Genomic DNA, 24,770 nt, shown 5'->3' with positions numbered 1-24,770 from the left:
CTCAGGTTCAAGGCCACGCAGGGTATGCAGCAGCTGTAAGCAGTCTGATGCCTTACACCATCTCAACTAAGCCTGTGCAGAGCTGTGGCTGAAAGTGGCATTCAGCAGGCAGAGGTGCTTAGAACTCTCTCATTGAATGTAGGGGAAGATGTTAAGCCTGGGACCACTGCAGGGTATTATGGGAAGTGAGCAAAGCTAGAGTCTGGGTTGAGTGTTACTACAGCAGGCTGGAGGAGATGGATGCATGGGTTAAGTGTGTTTAGCTTTCCAAGTGGTGCTGAAAGGGCTGGTCTTCCATAGCTGCCGGCTTCCTCCATGGACTTATCCGTAGTGTAGTCATAATTGATTGTTCATTAGCACCCATGAACTGGTGCCTTAGGGTGAGTTCTGGCTGCCACGTTTCTAAGACAGCTGTTCCCACCCCTTAGAACAAACATGGTTAGTTTGGTAGGCTCAGGCCTGCTTAAACTGGTATTAACCTGGTTTGCCTTTGTGAATGGCTCAACCACTACTACTCTCTTACGTGGTCTATAGCCCAGGCTCCTGAGATGAGGGTGGGTTCCAGCTTCCAGTGTGGGCCCCCGGTGAATCATGGCCACCTGGTCACAGGCTGCTGACTGCCCTGGGGTAATGACAGCCATGTCAGCACTGGACCAGTGAGAGCAGCAGCAGGGTTTTTTGCTGTGCTTGAGTGTCCCTTTTGGGAAGGGAAACACTGCTGTCTTCCACCCCATGTGTCCCCACTTTCAGCTGGGGTGGGGAGCCAGCCCCACGTGAGTGGTCAGCTCTCAGAGGTTCCCAGCGCAGGCTGGCTACTGCTCTTAGCAGTGGATCACAGAGTGACACAGCATGCAGCAGCTGGGCTTTGCAGTTCCTTGCTGTAGAGACCTGCCTGCCCAACGGGAGCAGCATGTATGCTTGGGCCTCAGAGAGGCCTGCAGTAAATAGCAGTATTTACACTGCAAGGAAGGAAAGTGAAAAGGCAGCGTCTGTTGGAGATAACCAGCTCACTGCTGCTTGATGCAAACATCTACACCACCGAGCTATTTTTTGTGCAAACGTCAGGGCTTTGCTTTTTATTAACATTTTTCACATGGTTTACATCCATTGAAAGTTTATAATCTACAGAAGTTGAAACAGAACACAAACAAAAAATAGATCTTAACTTAGTAAAAGTCAAATATTAATGAACCGTTCTATTCTACCTGTAGCCACAAGAGTCTGACACCTCCCACCCTGCTGTAGGAAAAATGAAAACACAGCCCATGGGATTGCCACAGCTTGTGCAGGGGGCTGGTCTCCAGCCCTTTGAACTGGTGTGGGGGTGGGTCAGAATCTCCCTTTGGAAGGACACCACAGTTGACAGATGTAGGTACATAAAACACACAGGGATCCATTGTGCAGTTCGATCTAAGCTCAGTCCCATTATCCAGGGCAAAGTGTGACACCTGGTCAGTGCGTCCAATGCCATTTCGCTTCTGTGTCGCCAGCAGCGTGGGGGCTGGAGTGTAAGCCCTTTAGACTGGCATTGCAAGACTTCCCTTGCCCTTTAGCTGCTTCAGTGCTGTGGGGCTAGCAGCTGCCTTCAGCCCCCGAGGCTGGTCTTTAAGACAGCACGTGGAACAGCAGTTAAAGGCAGCGCTGCTGTTACAAGGGATATGCTTGGTCACCCCAAATAAACCAGCTGTCCATCGGCATTTGGCACAGAGGGTGTAGGGGTAGTGGGCAGAGCTTCCCCCCCGCCCCCCAAGAAAAGGGGGTGGGGGAGGGGAGAAAAAAGGCAAGGTTAGTTTCCTTGGCAGGTCCCAGCACCTGTCTGTGGGCTCCAGGAGTCAGGGTAGGTTGGGGTGCTCTCAAGCGACAAGAGCAGGAGTCCACAGAAGAGAACACAAGATAGTGTTTATCTGTGGGACACGTCCCAGCCAGCAGGCAGAGCCATCGCTGCCTTGCCACAAGGGCTGGAGGTTAGAATTCAAAGGGAACGAGCTGGGGGGAAGCTGTCCCAGCAAAATGGCATGTACCCAGGCTGGCTGAATGGACGTGCTTTAGCTTCCACCATGTCAGGCTGGTGCAATGAGGGAGAGCCAGGTGGGGAGAATCCAGCTCCTGTTCCAAGCACAGTGGGCTTTCCCCTTCCAGGCCCCCATCTCCACGAGGCTCTGCCCTTCGAGTTCGCTTTCAGCTCAGAAGCTGTTTACCTTGGTGCAGGAAGGGACAAAAAGCAGCTGTTGTCCTACAGACTCCGGCAGCCTCCTGCAGTGTTTACAAGGGGCCAGCCTGCGTGTGGCTTGGTGGTACCAAAGCAGAGCCTGGCTCCCTCCCTCCCCTTCGCCTAGTTCTCAGAAGGGTAGCTCAGCGGAAAGGCTGCACAGTGCAGCTCCCAGAGGGAAGAGGCCCCCGGGTAATGCTGGGGAAGGAAGCCTAGCTGCTCAGTTGTGCCTTCGCGGCAGTGCTCCACTGGAGAGGAACGGATGCCAAGGGCTAAGGCATTGGTATTGACGAGGTATGTGAGGCTTTCGGGACAGTCACTCCTCCCTCGTGCTGCAGGACTCAGGGGCGTTGCCCCACCTGATCACTCCAGCAGGTGCGCTTCAGGGAGCTCCTGGCTGAACCTCGTCCGTACCTAACGTCCCCTGGAGACACAGCGGGGGGCTAGAAGCCAGTCACTTGGCACACCCAGACGGAGGCAGGGTAGTATTGGTAGTGTAATGGGACAGCCCTTTCTTCTTTCCACACAAGCCTGCCAAAGGCACCTCTGCCCCATCCTAGAGAGCAGGTTACCCCCAACACTACACAGCGGGAGAGGAGAAACAGCAGGGGATAGCCACAGAGGACACGACAAACAGGCAGAAAGCATAGACCACAGGCCCTAGCTGTAAAGCACCTGGGACAGACATTAAAAATGTCCCCCCCACCCACTTTTGTGGCCAAAGGTTTGCTCCAAGAGGGAGCAGAGTCCTCCGTTCACACGGACAGCAAGACAAAGTGGAGCTCGTTGTCTTGATGGGTAGAAAGGGGGAGCCCTTGGTCCCTTCTCAGCCTCTGATGCAAGAGGCCAGCCAACGCTGCACATGCAGGCACAGGGGACGAGGCAAACCAAACAGGCACTGGTGTGATGCTGCAGACTTCGAGCAGGCGAGATGAAGGGACGCTTGGCTGAAGCTGGGGAGGGCAAAAGGAGAGTTGCAACGGCCTTCGAAGGAATGGGAGCCTGGCAGGAAATGAACGAAGCGAGGGGCTTGCGGCCCGTCAGTCACTACCTCTTCTGTCGAACGAATATACATAAAAAACAATTCCTGACCACGAAGGTACGTAAGACACGACTACTAGACAGGGCGCCCAGGGCCTGGGCCAGGGTTGGAGACTTGTACAAAATGGTACCAAAGATGCAGAGGGCACTGTTCTGGGGAAGTGCCCGTCTCCCCGCAGGGCGAGGCTAGTCTGTGCTGTACCCCACGCTCTGGGAGGCTGGGTTCGTGTGCGGCTGGTGCCTTCTCAGCGCAGGCTACACGTCTGTGGAGAAGTAGAGTGTGTTGCGTTTCAGCTCCGCGAAGGAGATGGGAGGATGCTGCAGGTAGTAAAGGAGAACCTGGACCTGCAGGGGACGCAGAGGAGAGAGAGTCAGGGCTGGGCTAGACACGGAGCTGGCGAGGGGACAGAGCTGCCAGGCCAGCCCCTGCCTCCAGCCATTAGAAGAACCTTCAAGTGCAAAAAGCCAGGGGAGGGGACGAGTCTATCCCTAAAGGTGACTAAACCCAGCCCTTCTCCCACAGGGAAACCAGAGCCAAACAAGGGCTGTTTGAATGCACATAACACCGAGCTGAGGGGCCTGATCCACTGCAGGTTTTTAATGCAGTGGCACCCAGAGGCCTGCTCAGGATTGGACCCCACTGGGCCAGGTGCTGTACACAATACAATGCAGGCCCCCCCCCCCATCCTACTGAGGGCCACGTGGGCTAGGGAGTCACCCAGACACTACCACACTCCCCGAAGCCAGTCACAGCCCCGCTCAGATTTACCCACGCTGCACAGAACGTGTCCTGGCTGAGACAGACAGAGCCGCCTCCCCCCAGGCAGCTCTGCACCACTGGCCAGCAGCTTTCTGGGGCTTTCCGGCTCTAGAATCAGGCAGAGGCAGGAGACTGGTCCTGGATGAACCAATGGGCTGAGCTGGTGGCCATCTGGTTAACAGCAGAACCATCTCCCAGCGGGGTGGCGTCTGCTGTTTCCCAGCTGGGCAGGACACCAGGTTGCCTTGCCGAGGCATGCATGGAGAACACGGACTGATGGATGAGGGAGGCTGGGTGACCAGAAACGTTCAGGGTTAACCACCCTGCGGGGACAGCCAAGTTCGTCACGGCAGGTATAATGGTGCTGAGGCCAGCCCTGCTGGTGTACCCCCTGCCCAGCTGTGCATGAGCTACGAGAGGGGCCGCAGCCCGGCTCCGACACGCGGGGGGACGCCCTGTACAGGTGTGAGCCGCAGCTCAGCGAGGGGACAACACGCACAGCCCAGCAGAGGGCACTGCTTCCCCAGCTGGATGGAGCCAGAGCAGCGCTCGGCCCCCATACCTGTGCCATAACGTCATGGGACCAGATGTCGGAGGCCAAGGTGAGGTGTCCTTTGCTCTCCACCTCGGAGGGTCTCAGCAGTGTTGGGCCAAAGACCGTGGCCAGGTTGTGGAGGGACATTTTGTTGATGGGCTCCTTTTCGGCAACCCTGCGTGGGGGGAGGGGGGAGAGTCAGTCCACTGCAGAGGTGGATCTGGAGCCACCCCAGAGCTGCCCTCGCAGGCCACCTGGCTGGGTGGGGGGCTCCCAGAGCCACTCGCGCTCCCCCAGACAACACAGGGGAGGGGAGCAGCAAGCTGAGCCGCGCTCTCAGCCCTGTCCAAGCCGCCCCCTCTGTTCAGGCCCCTTGCCCCTCAGGCAGAGCACTGCCGGCCACAGCGTCTCCCCAGCCTCACTGTCTGTGGGACACAGGCCAGGTGCACTGCAGGGCTCTGTCCCCCTCCTGCTGGGGACAGGACCCAATTCGATGGATCAGCAGCTGCCGGGGGTTGCGCTGCCAGCCCTGTGCTGCTGTCTGGGGCGGTACGATGTGCCTGTGCCCTGTGAAAGGTCTGGGGTGGCATTCGAAGCTGCCCAGGACTCCCCAGCACCCCTCCCCCCGATGTTCTGCAAAGCCCTCCGGCGCCAGGGAAACTGGCATCACAACATCGCTGTCTTAGGAGGCAGCTGTGCTCCTCCAGCACACGCTGAGTGTGGTCCAGGGACCCGCTGGGCCAAGTTCTCAGGATGGAAACCAACCAGCCTCTCCCAGCAGGCTCCTTCGCTCGCTGCCTGCCCCCTCCCCCAGCTCACTCTGTTCCCTGTGTGATCTTAAACAAACCAGAGAGAAAAATGCCTCCTGACGCAAGTAACATGAGACCTCAAGCCCGTGTCCAAATTCCCCCTTCCGGCCAGCCCTGTGCCTGGAGCCAGCGCCGTGAGCAATTCCATGGCCTTGGCAGAGGAGCTCGTAGAGAGAGCATGCAGAGCCGTACCCACAACTGCCCCTGCCAGGGCACTAGCCGCTGCCCTCCTCCCGCTGCCCTGCTTCGGCGCACCTCAGACACGGCAGCAGGAGCGGCACAAGGGACTCCAGAGCCCATTTCGGAGCAAGGAAGGCCCAAGAACTGCCCTGGACGGATCAGTGCCTTGCCCACAGCGCTGCTGTAAGGGGGCTAGAAGGGGCCAGGCAAGCGGGGAACTTTTCTCCCTGAGTGGAGCCATTAAAACCCCTGCCAAGCACAGATACTAAGCCACATTACAGGGCTGCCAGAGAGCTCTGTGGGGGGACTGCCACGGAGATCACCAAGAGCTGCCACAGACCCAGCTCCAGAAACTGCTCTGCACAGTGACAGGAGAGAGACACGCCCAGAGCCGACAGCCTAGCGAGCGCTGTATTGAGCAGCACAGAGCAGCTAGCCCAGCTCTTGGAGAACAGCCCCTCTCTGGGGGCGGGGGGGGTCTTCGCTGCAGAGCCAGGGCTCAGTGCCCAGGTGCGAGCAGCCCCATCACGTGAGCATCCTCCCCGGTGCTGCGCTCCCCTGGGGCGTCACTAGGGCTGCTGGGCCCAGCCCAGGGCTCTGAGCACTGCAGAAAGCCCAGCCGCTCGTGGATTCTGTCCTAGCACGACGGCCTCCTGCACAAGGCAGCCAGCGGGCGGCCAGCCCAACGACAGGCCTCCCCATTCCTGGGGGGAGAAGAACCCAAGCGCATTCTCTGTCCCATCCCAAGCATCCCCCACCAGGGGCGGAGGCCCCAGCGTTACCTTTTCAAGTGTTCCAGCAGGAAGAGGAAAGTGATGAGGTTGGGATCGGGCAGCGACCGGAGAAGGTGCATCATGCAGTTCTCCTTGGCGGCAGGATCCGAGAGTGCTGGAGACAAGGAGAGAGCCCAGCGAGTGGACACGGCTCAGCCCGGGCTGGGAGGACCCTGTGAGCACTGAGCGGCCCGGAGGCTTCCCGGAGCCCACGAGCCCCAGTTGAGTCTGGCTGGGAGACCCCAGCCTGGGGGTGTGGTGGGGTCACTGGAATGACTCTAAACCTCTCACCTCAAGGCAGGAGCCCTCCCTCAACTAGCAGCCGACCCCCGGGGAAGCCGGTCCCACAACCACCCACTGCAGGGGTCTGGTGCCTTCCTCGGGGGCAGCTGGTGTTGGACCCTGGTTTGACCCCTGGCATCTCAGTAGGAACCAGCCCCCCTCCGCTCGAGCAGGCGGTGGAGCAGAGGCAGAGGATCCAGCCAGGCCAGGCCTCCAGCTGGCCCGGGGCAGCATGCGGCCGACTCCCCAGCAGCGTGCTGGGGTTTGGGCTGCTTCCATCCTGCTGCAAAGCCCCCCGCTCCCCCCCGCCCCGGGTCTGGAGCTGCAGGCCCAGGCAAGAGCCTTACCTATCCCCTCCATGAAAGCGGGGTACAGCCGGTCTGTGAGGAGGGGCTCGGGGAGCTCGCGGAAGTACAGCTTCAGGGTGCCCGCGATGGCATTGATGTCCATGTCGCTCAGCATTACCAGAATGTCCTTGTTATCTGCCAGGGGGAAACAGCTCAGTGGTTTGAGCATTGGCCTGCTAAACCCAGGGTTGTGAGTTCAATCCTTGAAGGGGCCATTTAGGGATCGGGGCAAAAATCGGGGATTGGTCCTGCTTTGAGCAGGGGGTTGGACTAGATGACCTCTAGAGGTCCCTTCCAACCCTGATATTCTATGATTCTATAACCCCCAGACCATCAGGATGCTGGCCCAGCCCAGCACAGTGAGGAGGCTCCTTAGTCCCCGCCAGCTCCCCCAGGGCACCAAACTCTGACACTCAAGGCTCTGGCCAGATGCGCAGCTCTCAGGAGGTATGCAGCCCAGTGGCTAGTGCACAGCACTGAGGCAGCCTGGGGCCTTGCCACGCCCCCTCTCTCCAGCTGTGAATCAGTACTCACCTCACTGGCTGAGCACTGGGGGCTCTGCACACAAGTGCCAAGAATTATCCTTCTCCCATTTCCTGCCCCAACCTGCTGCACAGTGCTCCTGTGCGCTGCCAGAGAGCTGCTGTGCTCCAGCCCAGAGGCAGCTGCAGGGCAGCAGCAGAGGAAGGGACTCCAGAGAAACAGCAGGGAGTGTTCTTGCCTTGTTTGGTTCTGCACCACATCGCCTCCTACTGGTGGAGAGTGAAGGGGCCAGAACAGGGTTGTGATCTTTAATTCTGCTGCCAGTGAGCATCAGCCATGGTGGTGTTGGGCCAGGAAGGGACATGGGGGGCCTGGCAGTGGCCGGACAGGGGAATAGCCAGCTCTACTTTGCAGCCTGTTCTCAGACAAAGCTGAACGGAGAAGAACTTGCCAGTCTCTTGGGAGGCTCTCCTGGCTCAGTGCTTCCTTGAGAGCAGCCCAGCAGGGACGCCGATTGGAAGGAGAGCCCAGGGCAAGAGCTGGGCTGGGACGGAGCAGCTAGGTGCTTATGCTTTGCAGTTCTGCCCGGTGTCTGTGGTGAGCTCCATCCAGGGGAGAGGGATAGCTCAGTGATTTGAGCTTTGGCCTGCTAAACCCAGGGTTATGAGTTCAATCCTTGAGGGGGCCATTTAGGGATATGGGGCAAAAATTGGGGATTGGTCCTGCTTTGAGCAGGGGGTTGGACTAGATGACCTCCTGAGGTCCCTTCCAACCCTGATATTCTATGATCCGGGACCGTTTCCCCACAGCTGCCTCGCATCGAAGGGCAATCCCACCATTAGCCTTGTTCTGGCTCCAACACGGAGACCACGCGGCACGTTAAAATCACGTTATCCAGCAAGTCCCTGGTTTTCAGGCCGGTGGGATTCAAGGAACGTACAGCAGAGGGGAGCTGGCACAGACAGGCTCTGCAGGGCTCGGCCGACGCGCTCCCCTTCCCAGAAGGGCTCTGGTCTCAGGACTCGCTAGCCACTTACCCCAGGGATCTCCGCCCTCCAAGCAGAGGGACCGCTGGGCTGGATGGACGTGTTTAGCCTGTGGACTCCCAGCAGTGGTGCAGGAGCAACCAGCTCTTCTCTTTCCACAGCCAGCCTGTGCCCCACCTCGCCCAGCTTGGCGAGAGGTGCATGTGCGTGATTTCAGCCGCCCCCCAGGCCAGCCTGTGCCCCACCTCGCCCAGCTTAGCGAGAGGTGCGTGTGCGTGATTTCAGCCGCCCCCCAGGAAAGCGCTGCGAGCAGTGGTGGGGATGGGAGTGGGGAGCCATTTCCCTGTCACTCACTTGCATCGAAGGCTGCCTTCAGCGCCTGGATGTCTGTGGCGACCCCCGAGATCCGGTAGATGCCGACCTCCTCGATGCCTCTCTTCTCCACCTCCTCGACGCACTGCCGCACGATGTACGGCACCTTGGAGCGCTCCCGCCTGGGGTGGGGAACCAGAGAAGCGGAGTGAGACCCCCAGGCCCCGTGCCCGCTGCGTCCTGCGCCTCAAACAGCCGCAGGGCCATGCACATGGGGTGGGCGGCACCCGCTGCTCTGGCAGGGCTGGGTGTCGCTCAGGGGAAATGGCAAATCAGACCGAAGGGGCAGCAGAGGGGGCAAAAGGCCTGCCCCCCAATCCCGGGCTGAGAGCCGTGGGCTAGCGGGAATGAAGCTGGGATGCACCTGCTCTGCTCCGGGGGAAGGGATGGGACAGCCTGCAGTCCAAGCCGAGAGCAGCGCTGGGTGCAGGCCATGCACAGGGCTTCCTCGCACACGCAGTGGCAGGGAGGGACGTGGACCCGCTTGGCAGCGGGATGCTGACTCCGGCTGGAAGCCCAACACTCATGTTGTGGAGACGGCACACCCAGGGAGGGCCCAAGCCCGGGCGACCCAGCAGCCTGCTCCTTTGGGGCCGAGGGGAAGGGAAGTGCCGCCGAGCTTGGGGCTGCACAGGGGTTGTCCCCTGATGCCAGGAACTTACTTGGTCACCACGCTGATTTTCACCCCGAAGACGCCGGTCTGCTTTTTGGACGGGGTCCTCTTCAGGCTCATGTCCCGGCTCGTGAACTTCATGGAGAACTCCACTTTGATCTGAGGGAGCATGGAGGGCTCAGTCACAGGGCGGGTGGCAAAGCTGCAGGCAGGGACCTGGCCCAGGGGAGGGCAGGGAGCTGACGGACCCTGGGCAAGCGGGCAGCGACACGCCCTGGCCAGGCGTTTCCAGAGCAGCCTGAGAAGCCCAGCCCTCCTAGCCAGCGGGGGATGAAAGTGGGGAAGCCATCGTGATCCCGAGTGCAGGCGCATGGGCAGTGCCTGACCCTCGCCCCGAGAGAGGCCGCCCTAAGGCACGAGCGTTGAATGGGTCCTTGGATTACCTACCCCATTCATCTCAATGACGTCCATGTGCCAGTTCTTGGTCGGCACGGCCTGCGGGTCCAGCTGTGAGGAAAGAGAGAAAGTGAAATTCCCAAGTGCTCCCCTGGCCTGCGCGTTAGATGCGGCCCCACTGAATCCTGGGGAGGACGCTGGCACTAGTCACGGAAGCGTGCAGAACATTGCATCACTGGACTCTTCCTGCCCTACCACAGAATCATAGACGATCAGGCTTAGAAGGGACCTCAGGAGGTCATCTAGTCCAACCCCCTGCTCAAAGCAGGACCAACCCTAACGAAATCATCCCAGCCAGGGCTTTGTCAAGCCTGACCTTAAAAACCTCTAAGGAAGGAGATTCCAACACCTCCCTACGTAACCCATTCCAGCGCTTCACCACCCTCCTAGTGAAAAAGTTTTTCCTAATATCCAACCTAAACCTCCCCCACTGCAACTTGAGACCATTACTCCTCGTTCTGTCATCTGCCATCACTGAGAACAGCCGAGCTCCATCCTCTTTGGAACCCCCCTTCAGGTAGTTGAAGGCTGCTCTCAAATCCCTGACTTGACGAAGCTGGAGTTACAGCAGGGAAAGCTAATGCCCACCCCCCGAGGCAGGCAAGTGCTACCCTTGTGTTACAGATGTGGAGATGGGCCAAAGATGACCCCGAGGGGCCTCTGAGGGAGCCTGTATTGAAGCTGGGATCAGCCCTCAGGATCCCTGGCTCCCCGGTCCATCCCCAGACTGCTCGCTGCCCTGGGGCTGGCGTTTGCAGCAGTGCAGCCATCGGCTCTCTTCTCTCCGGCCTTGGGGAGCAGCGAAAAGCCCCCCAGAGGCCGCTGCGAGCTCTGTTACCGCCAAGCCAAGCAGCCGAGTTTCCATAAAGCAGGGCTATTTCTGGAGCAGTCATCGAATAGAGGGAGGGCAGCGTTTTCCACAAACACCTCCCAGGTGGCCGGGGCTATTTATAACCCTGGGAACCATGGGCTCCGCTGGTTCCGGCCGTCCACATAGGCAGGACGACCCCAGCTGGCCAGCGCGGTGCTGGAGTTCCCAGCCATCCAAGCACTTGCACTGGCCATAGCTGCTCAGGTACCGCGCCCGGGGCAGGTTAGAGGCGACTCAGGACTGCCGGGGAAGCAGCGGTCCCGTGGTGAGCGCAAGTGCTGCGGTTTGGTCGCACCAGCTCGCAGCACTGAGCACCGCTGCCTGCTGAGGGAAGGCCCAGAGCACCGGCAGGGGGCCGCAGAAGCCCACTCAGGGCTGGATAAGCAGCCCAGATGCCTCCTGGTTTCCAGCTGCCTTCCTCATGCTGATCCCACAGCATCCAGCTGGGAGGGGGCAGCAAGTGGCTCCAGACCGCAGCGGGGAGGCAGCCAGGAGCTTGGTGACAGATGGGATGGGGTGCAAATGTGGGGCAAGGTCCCAGGCCCTCCCCTGGGCCATACCCAGTACCCCCAATGGAGTCTCTGCTGTGCTCTCGGCAGGAGGGGAGGAAGTCCCAGTCTCTCCAGGGGGAAGAAGAGATGCAGGGGACCCCTGGACCCCGCTCCATGGAGCCCCAGGCTGCCCTCTCATGCTGCCTCCTCCAGCTCTTCCACTTGCGGGCCAGCTCCGGGAGGAGGCGCTGGCTCAACGAGGTCATGGCAGGTAACCTGGGCCCCCGGCTGGGATGATGAGCTCCAGATGTGGGCGAGCACGCACAGCGGGCGTAAACAGACACCAGGGCGCAGAAGGAGCGGTCACGCCCTGCCTGCATTTTGGGGGAAGTCAGGGAAAGGGGAGGGAGCTCTCCTGCCCCGGCACCCACCAAGGGAGCATGGGCATCGGGTCAGGCACAGCTGCATGCCCGGCCTGTGGCGGACACTGGCTGCAGAGGGGGCTGGTTAGTCCTCTTCTGAGCTGCTCTGGGTCACCTCTGCTCCCAGCCCCAGGACAGCCCAGCCAGCCTGGGCTCAGTGACCACAGCAGAGTGACTGACTGGAGCCGATCCATGAGAGCCATAATGCGTCTGTTGAGCAGCCCGGGGGGGGGGGGGGGGGGGGGAAGGGCAGGGGCTTTGACTCTCCCCGAGGAAAGGGACCGGAGGGCTGGCCCGGCTCTGGCCGGTGCTTTCCCAACCCCAAACGGCAGAGCTGCGAGGCGCGTGAGCCTTTCCGAATACCCCGGAGCAGGGCTGTGCAGCCCAGGCCCCAGCTGCTGGGCCAGTCACGTGCCGCCTGGCTGAGCTAGAGCCCAGCTGTGCAGAGCTGCCTTCGCTCCTCAAGGACATGCCGTTTTCCTCTGGCATCTCCTGGCTCAGCAGAGGCTCCGGCGAGAACATGCTGTTCCAGTGAGGCTGAGAAAAGCAGCAGCCACTACCGGCTTGCCAGCCTCTACCTCCCCTCCGCCCTGGAGCAGCCCCAGACGTCACACAGGCCAACGCCAGGGTCCCTCCCACCACATCCGCGCAGCAGGTGGACGGAGAGGGTCGTGGCATCCCCCACCCACAGTATATAGGAACAGACAGGCTGAGAAAGCCATGCCCCTGGGTCCGGGCTCTCCCCTTGGCCAGAGCAGTGGGGGCTGGGCCCAGCCAACCCCTCCCTGCTGGGGCCGTCGCAGCAGGGACCCTGTCCCCAGGGGTCAAGGAGACAGTGTTTCAGAGAGCGCCCTTTGTACCAGTATGGGCGAGCAGCCCCTGGAGCCTCCAGCGCCCTCTCCCAAACAGCAGGGCCCAGCCCCGCGCTCAAAAGCCTGGCCACAGGGCGGCCGTGTCAGCCTCCCTCCAGCGCTGGAGAGACGCGGGCATGATCTGCAAGAGGGGGAGGGATCCCATGGGGCTCGCCCAAGGAGCTACAGGACAGCAGGGGGTGCTCTTCCCCACCGTGGTCACACCCGGGCCAGCTCCAGCCGTGTGTTCAGAGCAAAGCGTTCGGTCGTTCACGGGGTTCCCAGCCACACCAGAACCTGCCACTCCAGCCAGCCAAGTAGGCCAAGCGCCGGAGTCCGTCCCTGGCACCCGCCCGGAGTCGAAGAGACGGTGCTGCCTCATGTGACTGCCCCACAGCACCCCCCCAAACACGCTCAGACCTGCGCATCGCGGCTCCTAGTTATGGCCAGCCAGCAGCAGCTAGCCATCTTCAGCCCCAGCCGGAGCCAGCCCGCTGCCCAGTGCATTGCAGGGCAAAGCCATGGCGCACTCTTGGCCCTGGGGCTGGACGGGGGGACTGGTGACAGCACCCTCCTGCACTGCTTCTCGCAGGGACAGGAGGGGGATGCTGCCCGTCGGGAGCGCTGGTGGGGCAGAGCAGGGCTATGCCAGAGTCACTACGGTTAATACACTGCTAGACAGGCTGGGCAAGGGACAGGGATTGCAGCCCCTCACTACATGCAGAGCCTGGGCTGGCTTGTCCTGCTAGAGGAGGAAGGATGAGCAGAGACTCAGACACCAGCTCTGCCCCCCACCCGGCCCTGGTCTCTCCCACCTGAGGCCTCGTATGGCACAGGGGAAGCCTACAGCAGTGTCCATTCCCTGCGTGGCTGTGGTTGGGGGCCCCCCGAAGGCTCCGCGACCATTTGCGGGCCATTGGCAGTGCTCAGCCAGTTCCCGCAGCAGGCCAGGCCGAGCTAGGGCCCGGTGGTTTCTCTCCCCTGCTGTCCCTGGGCCACGTGGAATAGCTGTGGTTTCCAGCCCTCGGCACAGGAATGTCTCCTGACGTACATTCCCTGCAAAGCAGCACAGTGCTCCAGCTACAGCCACGTGTGCCATGCCCGAGAGCATCCAGCGAGCAGGCTGGGACCGCTTGGGGCTGACATGGGAGGGGGCAACCAGTTCCAGCCCCACAGCCCCCCTGGTCACGAACCCCACAGCCAGGGCTCCTCTAGAGCTGCAGGGAAGGGGCAGCAGAGCAGAGAGGACAGAGTCCCTGCTGCTCCCTCACAGTGCAGGGTAGCCAGCTGACAACACCTTCACCGAATGGGCAAACCAAGTAAGGAGCCTGGCTCTGCCAGCGCTCCCAGGCCAAACCCAGCCACTCCGACACAGCCCAGCCTGCCCCACTGCAAGCCCAACACCGCCAGCCTGCCACTCGCATTGCCCGTGCGCAGGCGCTGTTCCCACGGGGACACATTCCCCCTGCCTTCACCGCTCCCTTTCTGGGCCTTGTGTCCTAACCACGCACGGCCAGGAGTACATGGGGCCCAGGACTGGGACAGCGGGGGGGGGAGATAGGCATAAGCTTACACACGACCTACGCTACAGATGGCACTGCCAGCCCCTCTCCCCAGAGCCTCCAGCAGGCCGAAGCAGTGCTCCAGAGCGGCCGGCGCAGGCTGGAAGGAGGGCAAAGTACCAGGGGCTGAGCGGCTCCACGTCATGCGGCCTGCCGTATGCCCCAGCCGGAACACAGGGCGCTACTTTAGGAGACCGCGACAGACACACGCCAGGGCTGGAGAAAGCACCAAGCCCTGCCTGTCCCTGTGCACGGCAAGCAGTGCCCAGCAGGGAGGAGCAGGGGCCAGGCGTGGGCTCTGGCAGGTTTGTGTGGAGGATCCTCTACCTCAGCCACTGCCCCAGAGACCCCTTGGCTGAGGAGTCATAGTGCTGCCGGAGGGGGCCCCAGCTGCCCCACACCCTCGCTGCTCTGGCAGGGCGGTGACAGAGCTCCCACAGGTCCCCTCTGCGCTGTAACATGAGCTGACTGCGCTGAACTTCACTGGAAACAGCCGCAAAGTTCCCCGCCACTTCCCCCAGGAACTTTGAAGTCCACATATGGAAGGGGTTTAGCAGGCTCTGAATAAGGCCTTTATTAAAGTCAGGTTAGCCTCCCGATTCAAAGCGTGACCCTGCCCTCCAGAGAGCACCGCACATTCCTGCCTCCTCGCCTGCCCCAGCCGGTCCCCTCTCCACAGCCTGGCTGAAGGGGGCACCCCCAAGGACAGGCCGGATGGCATACGGACACAGAGCACGGGGCTGGTCACCAAGGAAGAGCTACCACCAATGCTGCTACAGAGGAGGGCCCGAGACGCATGGCCGCACCCCCATCCACAGGCACAAATGCAGGATCAGTGGAGCCTGAGAACCCCCCTGGTCCGGCAGGGATTCCCTCCCCCATGGATGTCACATGTCTCCATGGCCATGTACCTGCTGACACCTGGGAAGAGAACTGGCTGCCTTTGGCTCCCCAAGCCCCCGCCTCTCCAGAAGCCCAGCCAAGAGAGGGGCAGGGAGGGACGGGACAGACCATGTCATGCAAGGCACCTGCCCCTCACACCAAAGTCTGTCTGGACCCCCATGCACCCCAGGCTTTGGAGCGCCCACCCCTCCCCTCCTAGCACTGCTCTGTGGTGGGGACCCTCCAGACAGGGCGAGCCCTGGGCCTCTCCGAGAACCAGAGTGCTGTTTGGACACGGCTCTGCCCGCGGGCCCTAGAGCGAGCCGGCAGGGGGAGGGCAAGCCAAGGCTGTGCTCACTGCCCCCAGCAGCCCTTCGCCAGGGCACTCCGGGACGCCCATCCGGCAAGGCTCGGGAGAGGAACAGGGGGCCGGCTGGCTCCTCTTCCCCCAGGCCCTCGGAGCAGAACTGCTATTACTTGAGTGCCTCTTGCCCGTAATGCTTTAGCCAGACCCCACGCCTGGTGCGCCAGCAGGGGGAGGGGTGTGATGGCGGATCTGTAACTAAATATTTGTGCGGCCTGAAAACATGACAAGTGTTTTACAAACAAAATGTTTGACAGTCTGCTTCCTCCTCAGCCTCAGGGCCAGCCTGCAGGCTGGGCCATGCACTGCCGGGGGCCCCTTGGGGCTGCAATCAGGGCCGGGGGGGGGGGGGGGGAGGGAGGGAGAGAAACAGGCTCACAGACACTGAGAACACCGTTGGGCTCCCCACTTCGGCCAGCTCAGCTGGAGCACTCGGCCAGTTTGAGCGTTTCCCCCCCAGCATGGTCCCTTCTGGAGGGTAGATGGGGCCGGGAACGTTGGACCCGGCAGCTGCTACACTAGGCCCAGTCACGTGCTGCGGGACAAACAGACCCCCTGCGCCCAGGGCTCTGCCACCTCCCCCATTCACCCGGCATGCGCAAGAGGGACTCCAAGCCAGCAGCTTGCGTCTCTTCTCACAACCCCATCGCTGCCCACGTGCCAGAGGAGGGGAAACACCGACTGGGGAGTGGTGGTCCCAGGGGAGCCATTCGCTGCAGCTCACTGATCCAAGGCTGCGCAGTGGGGCTCTCCCCTGACAGCTCTCTGGTGGCCTAGAGGTAGGCGTAGGGCTCCGGCGGCTCTCAGCAGGGCAGGGCCCCCGCAACACTAGAGCCACGGCTGCTGTTAGCCTTCCCTGCCCAGGGGAGAAATGGGGGTCGGGCAATGCAAGGGACGACACCCCTGCCAGGCCAATGCTGTGCAGACCCCGGAGACTCCAGGGCTGTCGATCTGGCTCCTTGTGCCAGCCGCAGAGCCACCCGCCACTTCCAGTACCCGGCCCAGCCAAGGAGCTGCCCACCGGTTCCAGTACCAGGGCCCAGCCTGGCACAGCGGGAGGAGACTGTGGAGCATTAGGAAATGGAGACAGTATGATCACTCCTGTCTCTCCCTGCAGCCTGGTGAATGGGAGTGTCCAGCCCGCAAGGCCAGAAGCCCCTCTGTGCGCGATGTCCTGCCAATCAAAAATGCCCCCCCAGCTGACTGTTCAGTTCTGCTGTCAAACAGCAGAGGCTTCGGGTCCTGCTGGGATTTTCTTTTTTCAAATCCATCTCCTCTATTTCCCTCCCCGCAGAACCTCCCGCTGTCCCGCACTCCTCGAGAGCCTCCCAGACACAAGGCAGCTTCGTCAGCTAACCGCAGCACGAGCTTGGAGCGGACGTCCCAACGCACACACGGCCAGCGTCCCCCACCACACGAGGGGAAATGCACAGCTGTAGCGAAAAGGGCCTCTCCCCTGCAACGAGCCAGCCACCCCAGGGTGCCTACACAGCAGGACCGAGCCAGGAACGCCCCAACAGCTCAGCAACGAGGTGGCCCAGGTGCTCCAAGCAGCCGCTGGGTGAGGTGTGGTTCGGGGCAGGCAGAGATCTGCAGGTCGCAGGGAGGCCTTGCCAGCCGCGCCACCTCGGGAATGCGGCGAGCGCCCTGGCAGGAACGACGCGAATGCCCAGCACAGCCCCTCCCGCATGCCAGCACCCAGCCGGCCCTGCTCCAAGCGCCACCGTAGACAAGCTGTTCAGTGGCCGAACCCCCGTCCTTGCTGATGTACAATGGTCTGCGGGACGAGAAACTAGCCTCACCCCCCGGAGCTGCAAGGCCCTGCCCCACACCCTGCGGGCTTCCCTCTCCTGGAGATGGTGCTCCCAGGGAGCCTCCCTTCCACGTGCCTGTCAGAGGCCCTGACTCCAGCACACGAGAACGCAATGCAGGCCCAGGAATGCTGGGGGATGCAGGCAGCCGCGCCGGGCCCCTCTTACGCCCGATGGGGCGGAGGGCATCAGCTGGGCTTGCCGTATCGCTGCTGCTCCCAGGAACAGGCCTTCCCAGGGAGCAAGCAAAGCAGCAGGTGTCTGAGCACCCAGCTGCTCCCAGCTCTTCCCAGAGGGAGCCAGGCCACCCTGGCGAGGGGATCCTCCCACAGAACGACTCAGTCACTCCCTCCCTGCACCGCTGCCTTGGGTCGCACACCCCTGAGGTCACCCAGGGTGTCAGCTGCTGGCCAAGCCAGGGTGAGCGAGCTGCGACCCAGCCAAGCAGCCAGATGCTTCTAGCTCAGGCTGCTGGGACCGGCTGTTCTCAACACCCCGGCTACTTCGACCATAAGTCTCTAGGCAGGGACAGTCCCGTTTGCAGACCGCCCAGCATCGCGGGTACCTGGCCCACCAGCGGGGGTAGGGACACGGACGATTAGGTGCTATGATAACACAAATCATCCTACCACTAGGCAAGTCCCAGAAGAAAGCAGTGCCTGATGGCCCCTGGATGCCCGTGAGAAGCTGGCACTTGTGGATGTGTTTTGGGCCCAGAGACAAGGTGGGGGATGAAACATCTGACCAGAAGTCGGCCCAATAAAAGCTTAGGGCCCAGAGTCAGCTGCAGGACCTACGAGCAAGCAGCAAGAGGTTACAGACATTTTGCACATCCAAGACAAAGGGGTGAGAGTCAGTTTCTCCTTCATTGCCTTGCCAGGGTCAGAAATGCTCGGACTTGTTCATGGCTTTGAAATTCACCTCAGAACTACAGACAGCTTCTCCCCGTCCCTCGGCTCTCACATCTCTGGCCAGCAGACCCTAGGGCAGGTGTTCCAACCTAGCCACTCAAAGCATGCGTCTCCCTGAGCAGTCCAGGGCTGGGCAGCTTCCCTGACAAAGCTCCTCGCTTCTGCAGCTTAATCCTCTTCCAGGGAGGGGCCAGGCCATGGACCCCGGCTACCCAGAAATTAGGTTAATGCTCCTGTCCAGCGGGATCTCAGCAGCTGCGTCACAGCCGGGGAGCCAGCGAACGCATGCTGAGCGGATGAAAGCACTGTTACTAAGCAGACTTCGACCCCTGCAAGCCTGATGTTTTGCCATGGTTAGTGCTAGCAGCCCAATCCCCCCAGTATGCAACAGGCACCGCCAGCTGTGTGCCTAGGAGTGAGGCTGAAGTGACGCCGAGACGGCGCCCAACGTGGAGCAGACACCGTCAGAGGGAGACACCCGTACACGAGCGGCACCCTCCAGGGACGTCAAGACAAATGCTGGGGCAATAGCTGCCCTCCACGGAAGGGGAGAGAATGGAGAGGGCAGTGGAGCTGGCATCACTCAAGCTTTGCCCCATCACCTGCACATGCCCCTGGGATGGCCTGCCCAGGTCTCTGCCACCAGCTGCGGCTGTCGGCGTCACTAGCACCAACGCTCACCCAAAGGCTCCGAACTGGCTGCCCGTTTGCCCTCCATGTCCCCTCCCGTGCCAGGGGAGCACCAGCAGGGAGCGTAGCCAACTCTACCAAAACGCCCACAGCACCTCGTAACGAATCTGCAGCCCCGGTGCCAGCTGCCCTGCAGCCCCAGAGAGGACAGGTCATTAGCCCTGGCTCTGCAGAGGGAGCCTTAACCTTATGGTGCCACAACTACCCAGAGGGGCCCCTCATTCTGGGTGCCAGCCCCCAGGGTTTGGGCACCACGGCCTCGCCAGCTCATCTGGACAATTCTGGCTGAAGTGACTCATCCCAGGTTGCAGAGGGAGCCTGCGGCAAGACTCAATAGAACCAGGAGCGCTGCCCAGAGACAGTCTCCAGGGAGCCGCACGGCCAGGACCGGATACGGCAGGGCAGTGAGGAAAAGCAGCTCCTGGTCTTTTGGACCCCACGGTGATCCGCTCACACCCTGAACCACGAGACTCATGTGCAAGACTAATCTCTCTCCAGTCCCCCCAGCTGGCCTCCTGCAGCAAGGAGTGCCACAGGTGCGGGACAGCATCCTCGCCCGCCACTCTGCCCCATCAGATTAGTTGCATGAGACCCACTGCAAAGCCACAGCCCCCAGTGCACTGTGATTCAGAACCAGTCCAACCCAGCCCCGCACCCTCTGCAGGGTGGGCAGCAGCAGCCTTAAGATGCAGTCCCTGCACGGAGCTGGCTGCCCCACGTGCAGTATCTGGCTGGCTCTGAGCCCACGAATTCCCTGGGCAGGAGGAACAGCCTCTCTCAGGACCCAGCGCGTCTACTTAAGGCAGCAGAAGACAGACCATCACCCTCTTGGCTGGGGAGTCCCCTGCACCGGCCAGGCTAGAGTGGGTGCACCCTGGAGCGGACGCCCTGCAGAGGGACCGAACCGGCTCACTGAGCACCATGGACACCCAGGGCATGGGGTGAGTCCCAGGGCGCCCCCGCACTTGGCAGGGCTAGAGCGGCTGGCACCCGCAGGTGAACCCTGGGCATGCCCAGCCCCCTGCCGCACAGGGAAGGGGGAAGAGAAGACAGCACCTTCTGCCGGAGCAGCTTGCTGCGCACTCGGCCCCACAGCTTGGCTCCCGTGTTGGAGGGGCGCTTGCTCCTGGGCTCCTCCAGCCCCTCCAGGCAGCAGTGGTCCAAGTGCTCGCACACCGAGCTCAGCTTACAGTCCGGCTGCACTAAGACCTCCGTCATCTTGGGCTCCCCGCTCCCCTGCGGCGTGGGACAGAAATCCTCCTCCCCGGCACCTCCTAAAGCCCAGCCCCTGCCAGCCGGGTCAGCGGTGCCCAGGAGAGCCCATCCCGCGCAGAGCCCCAGCCAGCAGCCCAGCGCAGAGCAGCACAAGACAGGCACAGCTCCGGCTCGCTGCGGGGATAGGGAGCCAGCGGGCGCCCAAGAGCAGCCCTCCCCCTCCGAGGAAGTGACTCGAAGGCAGGCTCCCCCCACTCCCTTTAACTCCTTCCCTGCCGCTCCTGCCAGGAGCCTGGCACAGCCGCTGGCACAGCCCGGCTGCCCCGTTAACGCCTTCCCTGCTGATCCCCCGGAGCCAGCGACCCGCGCAGCGCAGCGGCCTCGGTTCCTCCCGTCCTCCCTTGGCGTTTACAGAGGGGATCTGCCCCAGGTCCCAGGCAGCAAAGGGACTGAACCCCAGGCTCCAACCACTAGACATGCTGCCCATTGTGTCACCATCTCTCTCGGGCAGAATGCACAGGGCTTTTGCTTCACACCTGGCCCGGACACATGCTGGCTAGCACACCCGAGACAGGCATGATTAACCCTTTACATCCTGTGCACCAAGGCAGTGCTGTAATTCAGGAGCAGGGCATGGGTGCTCCTGTGACCCCCTCTAACATCTCGCCCCGTGCCACAGCCAGGCGGGAAGCGGTGGGCAGCACTGCCCTCCAGCCCCAGAGAGGGGGCGCTCTGGTCTCCTTGCACCATTCAGGAGCTGCCCTTCTCCCGCCGGGCTTTGCTTCGAACATTCTCCGCCAGAGAAGCGGATGCCATTATGCGAGGGGCTCCTCCACCCCTTGGCTCCTCGTCACCCAGGTCTGCCCGGCTGCAGCCCTTGCTCTGGATTTCCCACGCAGTCAGCTGGCCAAGCCGAGATGTCACATCCCAGATTGCGCGGGGGGGGGGGGCGGCCGTGGGGACCAGCAGCAAATACCAGCGCCTTTCATGTGACACACAGGAAACGGAGTCATTAGCAAAGCTGTCACAAGCCAGAGCGACCCCCCTCCAGCAGGAGCTGCCCCCAGCCTCACCGCACGCTGCTGGGAATCTGGGCAGCAGCCAGAAAGTAGCCCCCGAGTAAGGATGTGCGTCCTAGTGTGGTAATGCCGAAGGGGGATGGGGACGCCACCATGCCAGGCACTGTCTGGCCATGGCAAGATGGTCCCTGCCCCAGAGAGCCGAGTAGCCATTTCGGCACCCGGGGAGTGGCATTTTTCCCAGTGCCAGCCAGGAGGTGCTTCGATCAGCACACAGCAGTCTGCCGCTTCCATAGGGCTAGTGCGACGGCAGGCAGGTTAGCCCCAGAGCAGAGGAGCATGGGGGGCAGGTACAAAACCCAGCATCCCCAGCAATGCCTTCCAGACCTGCCCCACGTGGCTGGGCTGCTCCCTAAGCAGAGGGAAGGGAAGCTCCGAAGAGGCTGGCCCTGCCCTGGGTGAGTGAACGGCCCAGGCTATGAATGTCTTCAGCTGCTGGGGTCTCTTCTTGCCTGACTCGGGTCTTGGCTAGGTGGCTTTTAAGCCACCCCAGTGAGGGATGCGATGGCCCCAGTGCAGCTACGGGGGAGGCTGAGCGCCAGCCCAGACAGTGGCTCTGCCAGCAGCATCGGAGAGACGGCCGGGTGGGGAGTGTCGCTTCTCTCCCTCCCCCCAGCCCGGGGCTCGTGCGGCTTGGAAGCCTCGGAGCGCTTCGTCTGCTCCTCCCCAGGGCTGATTCAAGACAGCAGCTTGGCTGGAAGCTGGCCAGAGCCCAGGGTACAAGAGCCCACGTGCTGGAGGCCAGCAGCTTCCGCCACGCCTCCGCAGGGAGAAAGACAGACGCGGCCAGCCAAGCTGCCTCTCCCACCCAGCCCAGACACGTGTGCATCCAACGCATGGAGCCCAGGGCTGGCCTCAGCTGCTGGGGAACTTGGGGAGCCCCTCCCCATTAACTCAGCTGAGGGCTGAGCAGTGAGTGCCCCCCGGCTCCAGGGACCGTCCCGGTGACTGGTTACTGACCGTGCGAGTCACACGCACGGCCTGTGTAATGGGGCAGGGCGAACTCTGTCTGGGGCACCCCCAGATGCAGTGCCTTCACCAGGGCCTGGCCACACCCTGCACCCAGCTGGCTGGCAGGGCTCCAAACAGCAAGGGCCCCCTTTTGCTCAGGCTCTGTCGGGAAGCGGTGAAGCACATCACCCGCTGGCCAGAGCCCCCGAAGAGCCGACAGCTGTTCCTTCCTCCCTCAAGCACACCAGGAGCATGGGCCAGGCCAGTGAGCTCATTCTGGGCCACAGCCACAGGCCCCCTCATCTCCACCAGAGCCCGGGTGCCTCCTCCCGCTAACAGCCCCCTGCGCAGGGGGCAGCGTTCCCTAGAGGAGAGTACGGGGCAGCTAGAAACTGAGCCACGACGGCAAGTGGCTACTGAGTAACACTGCCTGCCCTGCTCCCGTGGGGGCAGGCAGCTGGCGAACATGTCCACACAGCCGTGTGCCTGGCACGCCCGCCCCACAGAGCCCGAGACTCGGGAGCAAGGAGACCGCCCGCTAGCTTCCGCCTCGAAGGCGATGCAGGAGCCGAGCGCACGGCTGGGGACCCACATGCAGGGCTGGCTGACCCCCGCCCTGCCTACGGTGGAAGGCCCCGAGGAACTGCTCTATGGCCCTGATTCTGACCTCCCTGGGCTCGGCCCAGCTGCCTGCGTGGGGTCAGTCAGGGGTTGGGCATGGAGCTGGGGCCAGCAGCAGAGGGCCCGTTCCCGGGCTTCCTCCCCTGCAGGGGGAGCGTGGGGCACCCTGTGCCTTGTAGGGCCAGGCCGGAACTCCCAGGCAGGGTCCAGGTGCCCCGCACCCACTACCCGGGGACCATGGCAGGGCGGGAGCAGAGTCCTGGCCCTAGGGAGATGCAAAGGGAAGCGGCTTCATGCCTGTCGCACAAGGTGCTTGTGACCAAGGGAACCTCCCCCCCACCCCAGATCAGCCTGGGGGGCTCCACGGCTGGGGAGGCTTCCCCCTCCCCAAGCTCACGCAGCAGAGGGGAGGGAGCGACTCTGGCTCAGGCAGTTGCCTCATCGCTGGGGAAGGGAAACGCCAGCCAGGGATGTGCTGTACCCCCAGCAATGCCCTCTGCATGGCCCCTTGCCCATCCCCACTGCCTGGCCAGAGATGGTCAGTCTGCACTGTGTAGTCACTTGCACGGCCTGTCCGCTCGGCCTCGCGGTGCCGGACACCTGCCTGCCGACCCTCACCAGAGCTGCCCACGTCCCCACAGCTTGGCACAACTCCACCCGCCCCCCAGAGCCAGAATATGGGGTGGGGGGGGGGGCTGCATTGGGCAGGGAGTGCAGAGCTAAGTTTGTCCAGAACCCACCCACGAACATGCAATGCACCTGCTCCAGCTGCCAGCCTCTGCTTGATATGGGGGGGGGGGGGGAGGAGGAGAAGAGAAAACTGGCACAGAAAGGGGCTACAGGGCAGGAGTGAAGGGCACTGGCAGAGCTGGGAGTGGGGAGCCCAGGGCTGGGCTAACAGGTCGGGACTGAGGTGCACCAGCAGAGCTGCATGGGGGCAAGAAGCTTTTTCCAAACCCAAAATATTCCTAAAACTGGAGTTCCCTCCCCCACAGCCTGGCCATCTCCAGGGAGGTGGTCTGGGCTGGTGCAAGAACCCGCGATGCTCCTAACCCCATGGAGGGCTGTCACAGTGCACCCCAAATCCTGGGCTGGCAGACACTGAACACGGAGCGAGCAGGCCATGGCTGTATGGGAGTCATTGCTTTGGATGGAGAGAACTCCGCTTGCCTGGCTTGAGACTGCCCAGAAACAGCAGCGGGCAGGGAAGTGCCCCCTCCGAGGGTCCTGTGCTCAAACCCTTCTTCTCTTATGAAAGAGGCGCCCCCGGCTGGCTGGATGCATCTCCCCGAGCTGGCCTGGCCCGCCAGCCCAGCACGGCCCCGCTAAGCCCCAGGCCGGTCCATGGAGGACTCTGAAGAAAGCTCTGCAGAGAGGAACTGCTGAGTGCCAGCGTGTCTTTGCCAGGCTCACCAGCTCTTACCACCAGCAGGGTGAACACAGGGCCTGGGAGCTAACAGACTGGTAGGAACCGCTCAGGAAGGGATAGAAAATGTCAGAATGCCACCCTCTGAATCCACGGGATGCCCATACCTTCAATCCCATGTGCAGCTCTGGTCGCCCCAGCTCAGCCAACTGTGTCACAGAACTGGCAAAACCACAGAGGAAAGCAGCAGAAGTGTTCTGGGGTAGGGAACAGCGGCCACCTGAGGGGAGCGTAACAAGATGGGAACCATCCAGCTTGGCAAGAGAGGTTAGGACGGGTATGCTAAAGCCAACACAGAGCTGTGAGCACAGCTCACACAGGGCTAGAAAAACCACAGCTGGTGTGGAGAAAGGGTGATTTCCCCCTTCACGTACCAGGCCGCAGGCTTAACACAAACTAAGGACGTGCCTCTCCACACAACGCAGTCACCTGTGCAACTCCTTGCCGAGGGATGCTGTGAAGGCCAAACACACAGCCGGGTTCAGGCAGGATGGTCCATCAATGGCCATTAGCCAGGCTGGGCAGGGACAACCCCACACTCTGGGCGTCCCTTGCTTCTGGCTGTCAGAACCTGGGGCTGGATCCCTAGATAGTTGTCCTATTCTGTTCATTCCCTCTGATGCACCTGGCCCCAGCTGCTGTTGGAAGATGGGACACTGGGCTAGCTGGACCCTTGCTCTGACCCAGTCTGGCCCTTCAATACACGTGGGGGAGGGGGCTTACCAACCTGCCCTCCCCCTTGATTTTTACGGGGCAGGAGGTGGTTGGTCTCGGCCA

At 62.0% G+C, this 24,770-nt stretch overlaps 1 protein-coding gene across 5 annotated transcripts in view; it reads right to left on the bottom strand.

The window, feature by feature from the left end:
- Positions 1–1,050: 1,050 nt before the first annotated feature.
- Positions 1,051–24,770, bottom strand: part of ABR (ABR activator of RhoGEF and GTPase) — a 102,329-nt gene continuing 78,609 nt past the window's right edge. For 3 of the 5 annotated variants that reach the window (XM_074974272.1, XM_074974273.1, XM_074974274.1), the window contains 7 exons: positions 9,838–9,897; positions 9,440–9,549; positions 8,760–8,899; positions 6,937–7,071; positions 6,317–6,422; positions 4,573–4,720; positions 1,053–3,595 (listed from right to left, as the gene is read on the bottom strand). In XM_074974272.1, the coding sequence (XP_074830373.1) occupies positions 3,506–3,595; positions 4,573–4,720; positions 6,317–6,422; positions 6,937–7,071; positions 8,760–8,899; positions 9,440–9,549; positions 9,838–9,897 (789 nt within the window). In that variant the 3' untranslated portion in view covers positions 1,053–3,505. Of the gene's footprint in view, positions 3,596–4,572; positions 4,721–6,316; positions 6,423–6,936; positions 7,072–8,759; positions 8,900–9,439; positions 9,550–9,837; positions 9,898–19,757; positions 20,087–24,770 lie in introns of those variants that run through there. The other 2 variants (XM_074974275.1, XM_074974271.1) reach the window with 2 other exon arrangements.

Source organism: Natator depressus, chromosome 17, assembly GCF_965152275.1.
Source record: "Natator depressus isolate rNatDep1 chromosome 17, rNatDep2.hap1, whole genome shotgun sequence".
Lineage (NCBI taxonomy): Eukaryota > Metazoa > Chordata > Testudines > Cheloniidae > Natator > Natator depressus.
The sequence above is the reverse complement of the archived record's forward strand: the minus strand, read 5'-3'. Positions and strand labels throughout refer to the sequence as shown.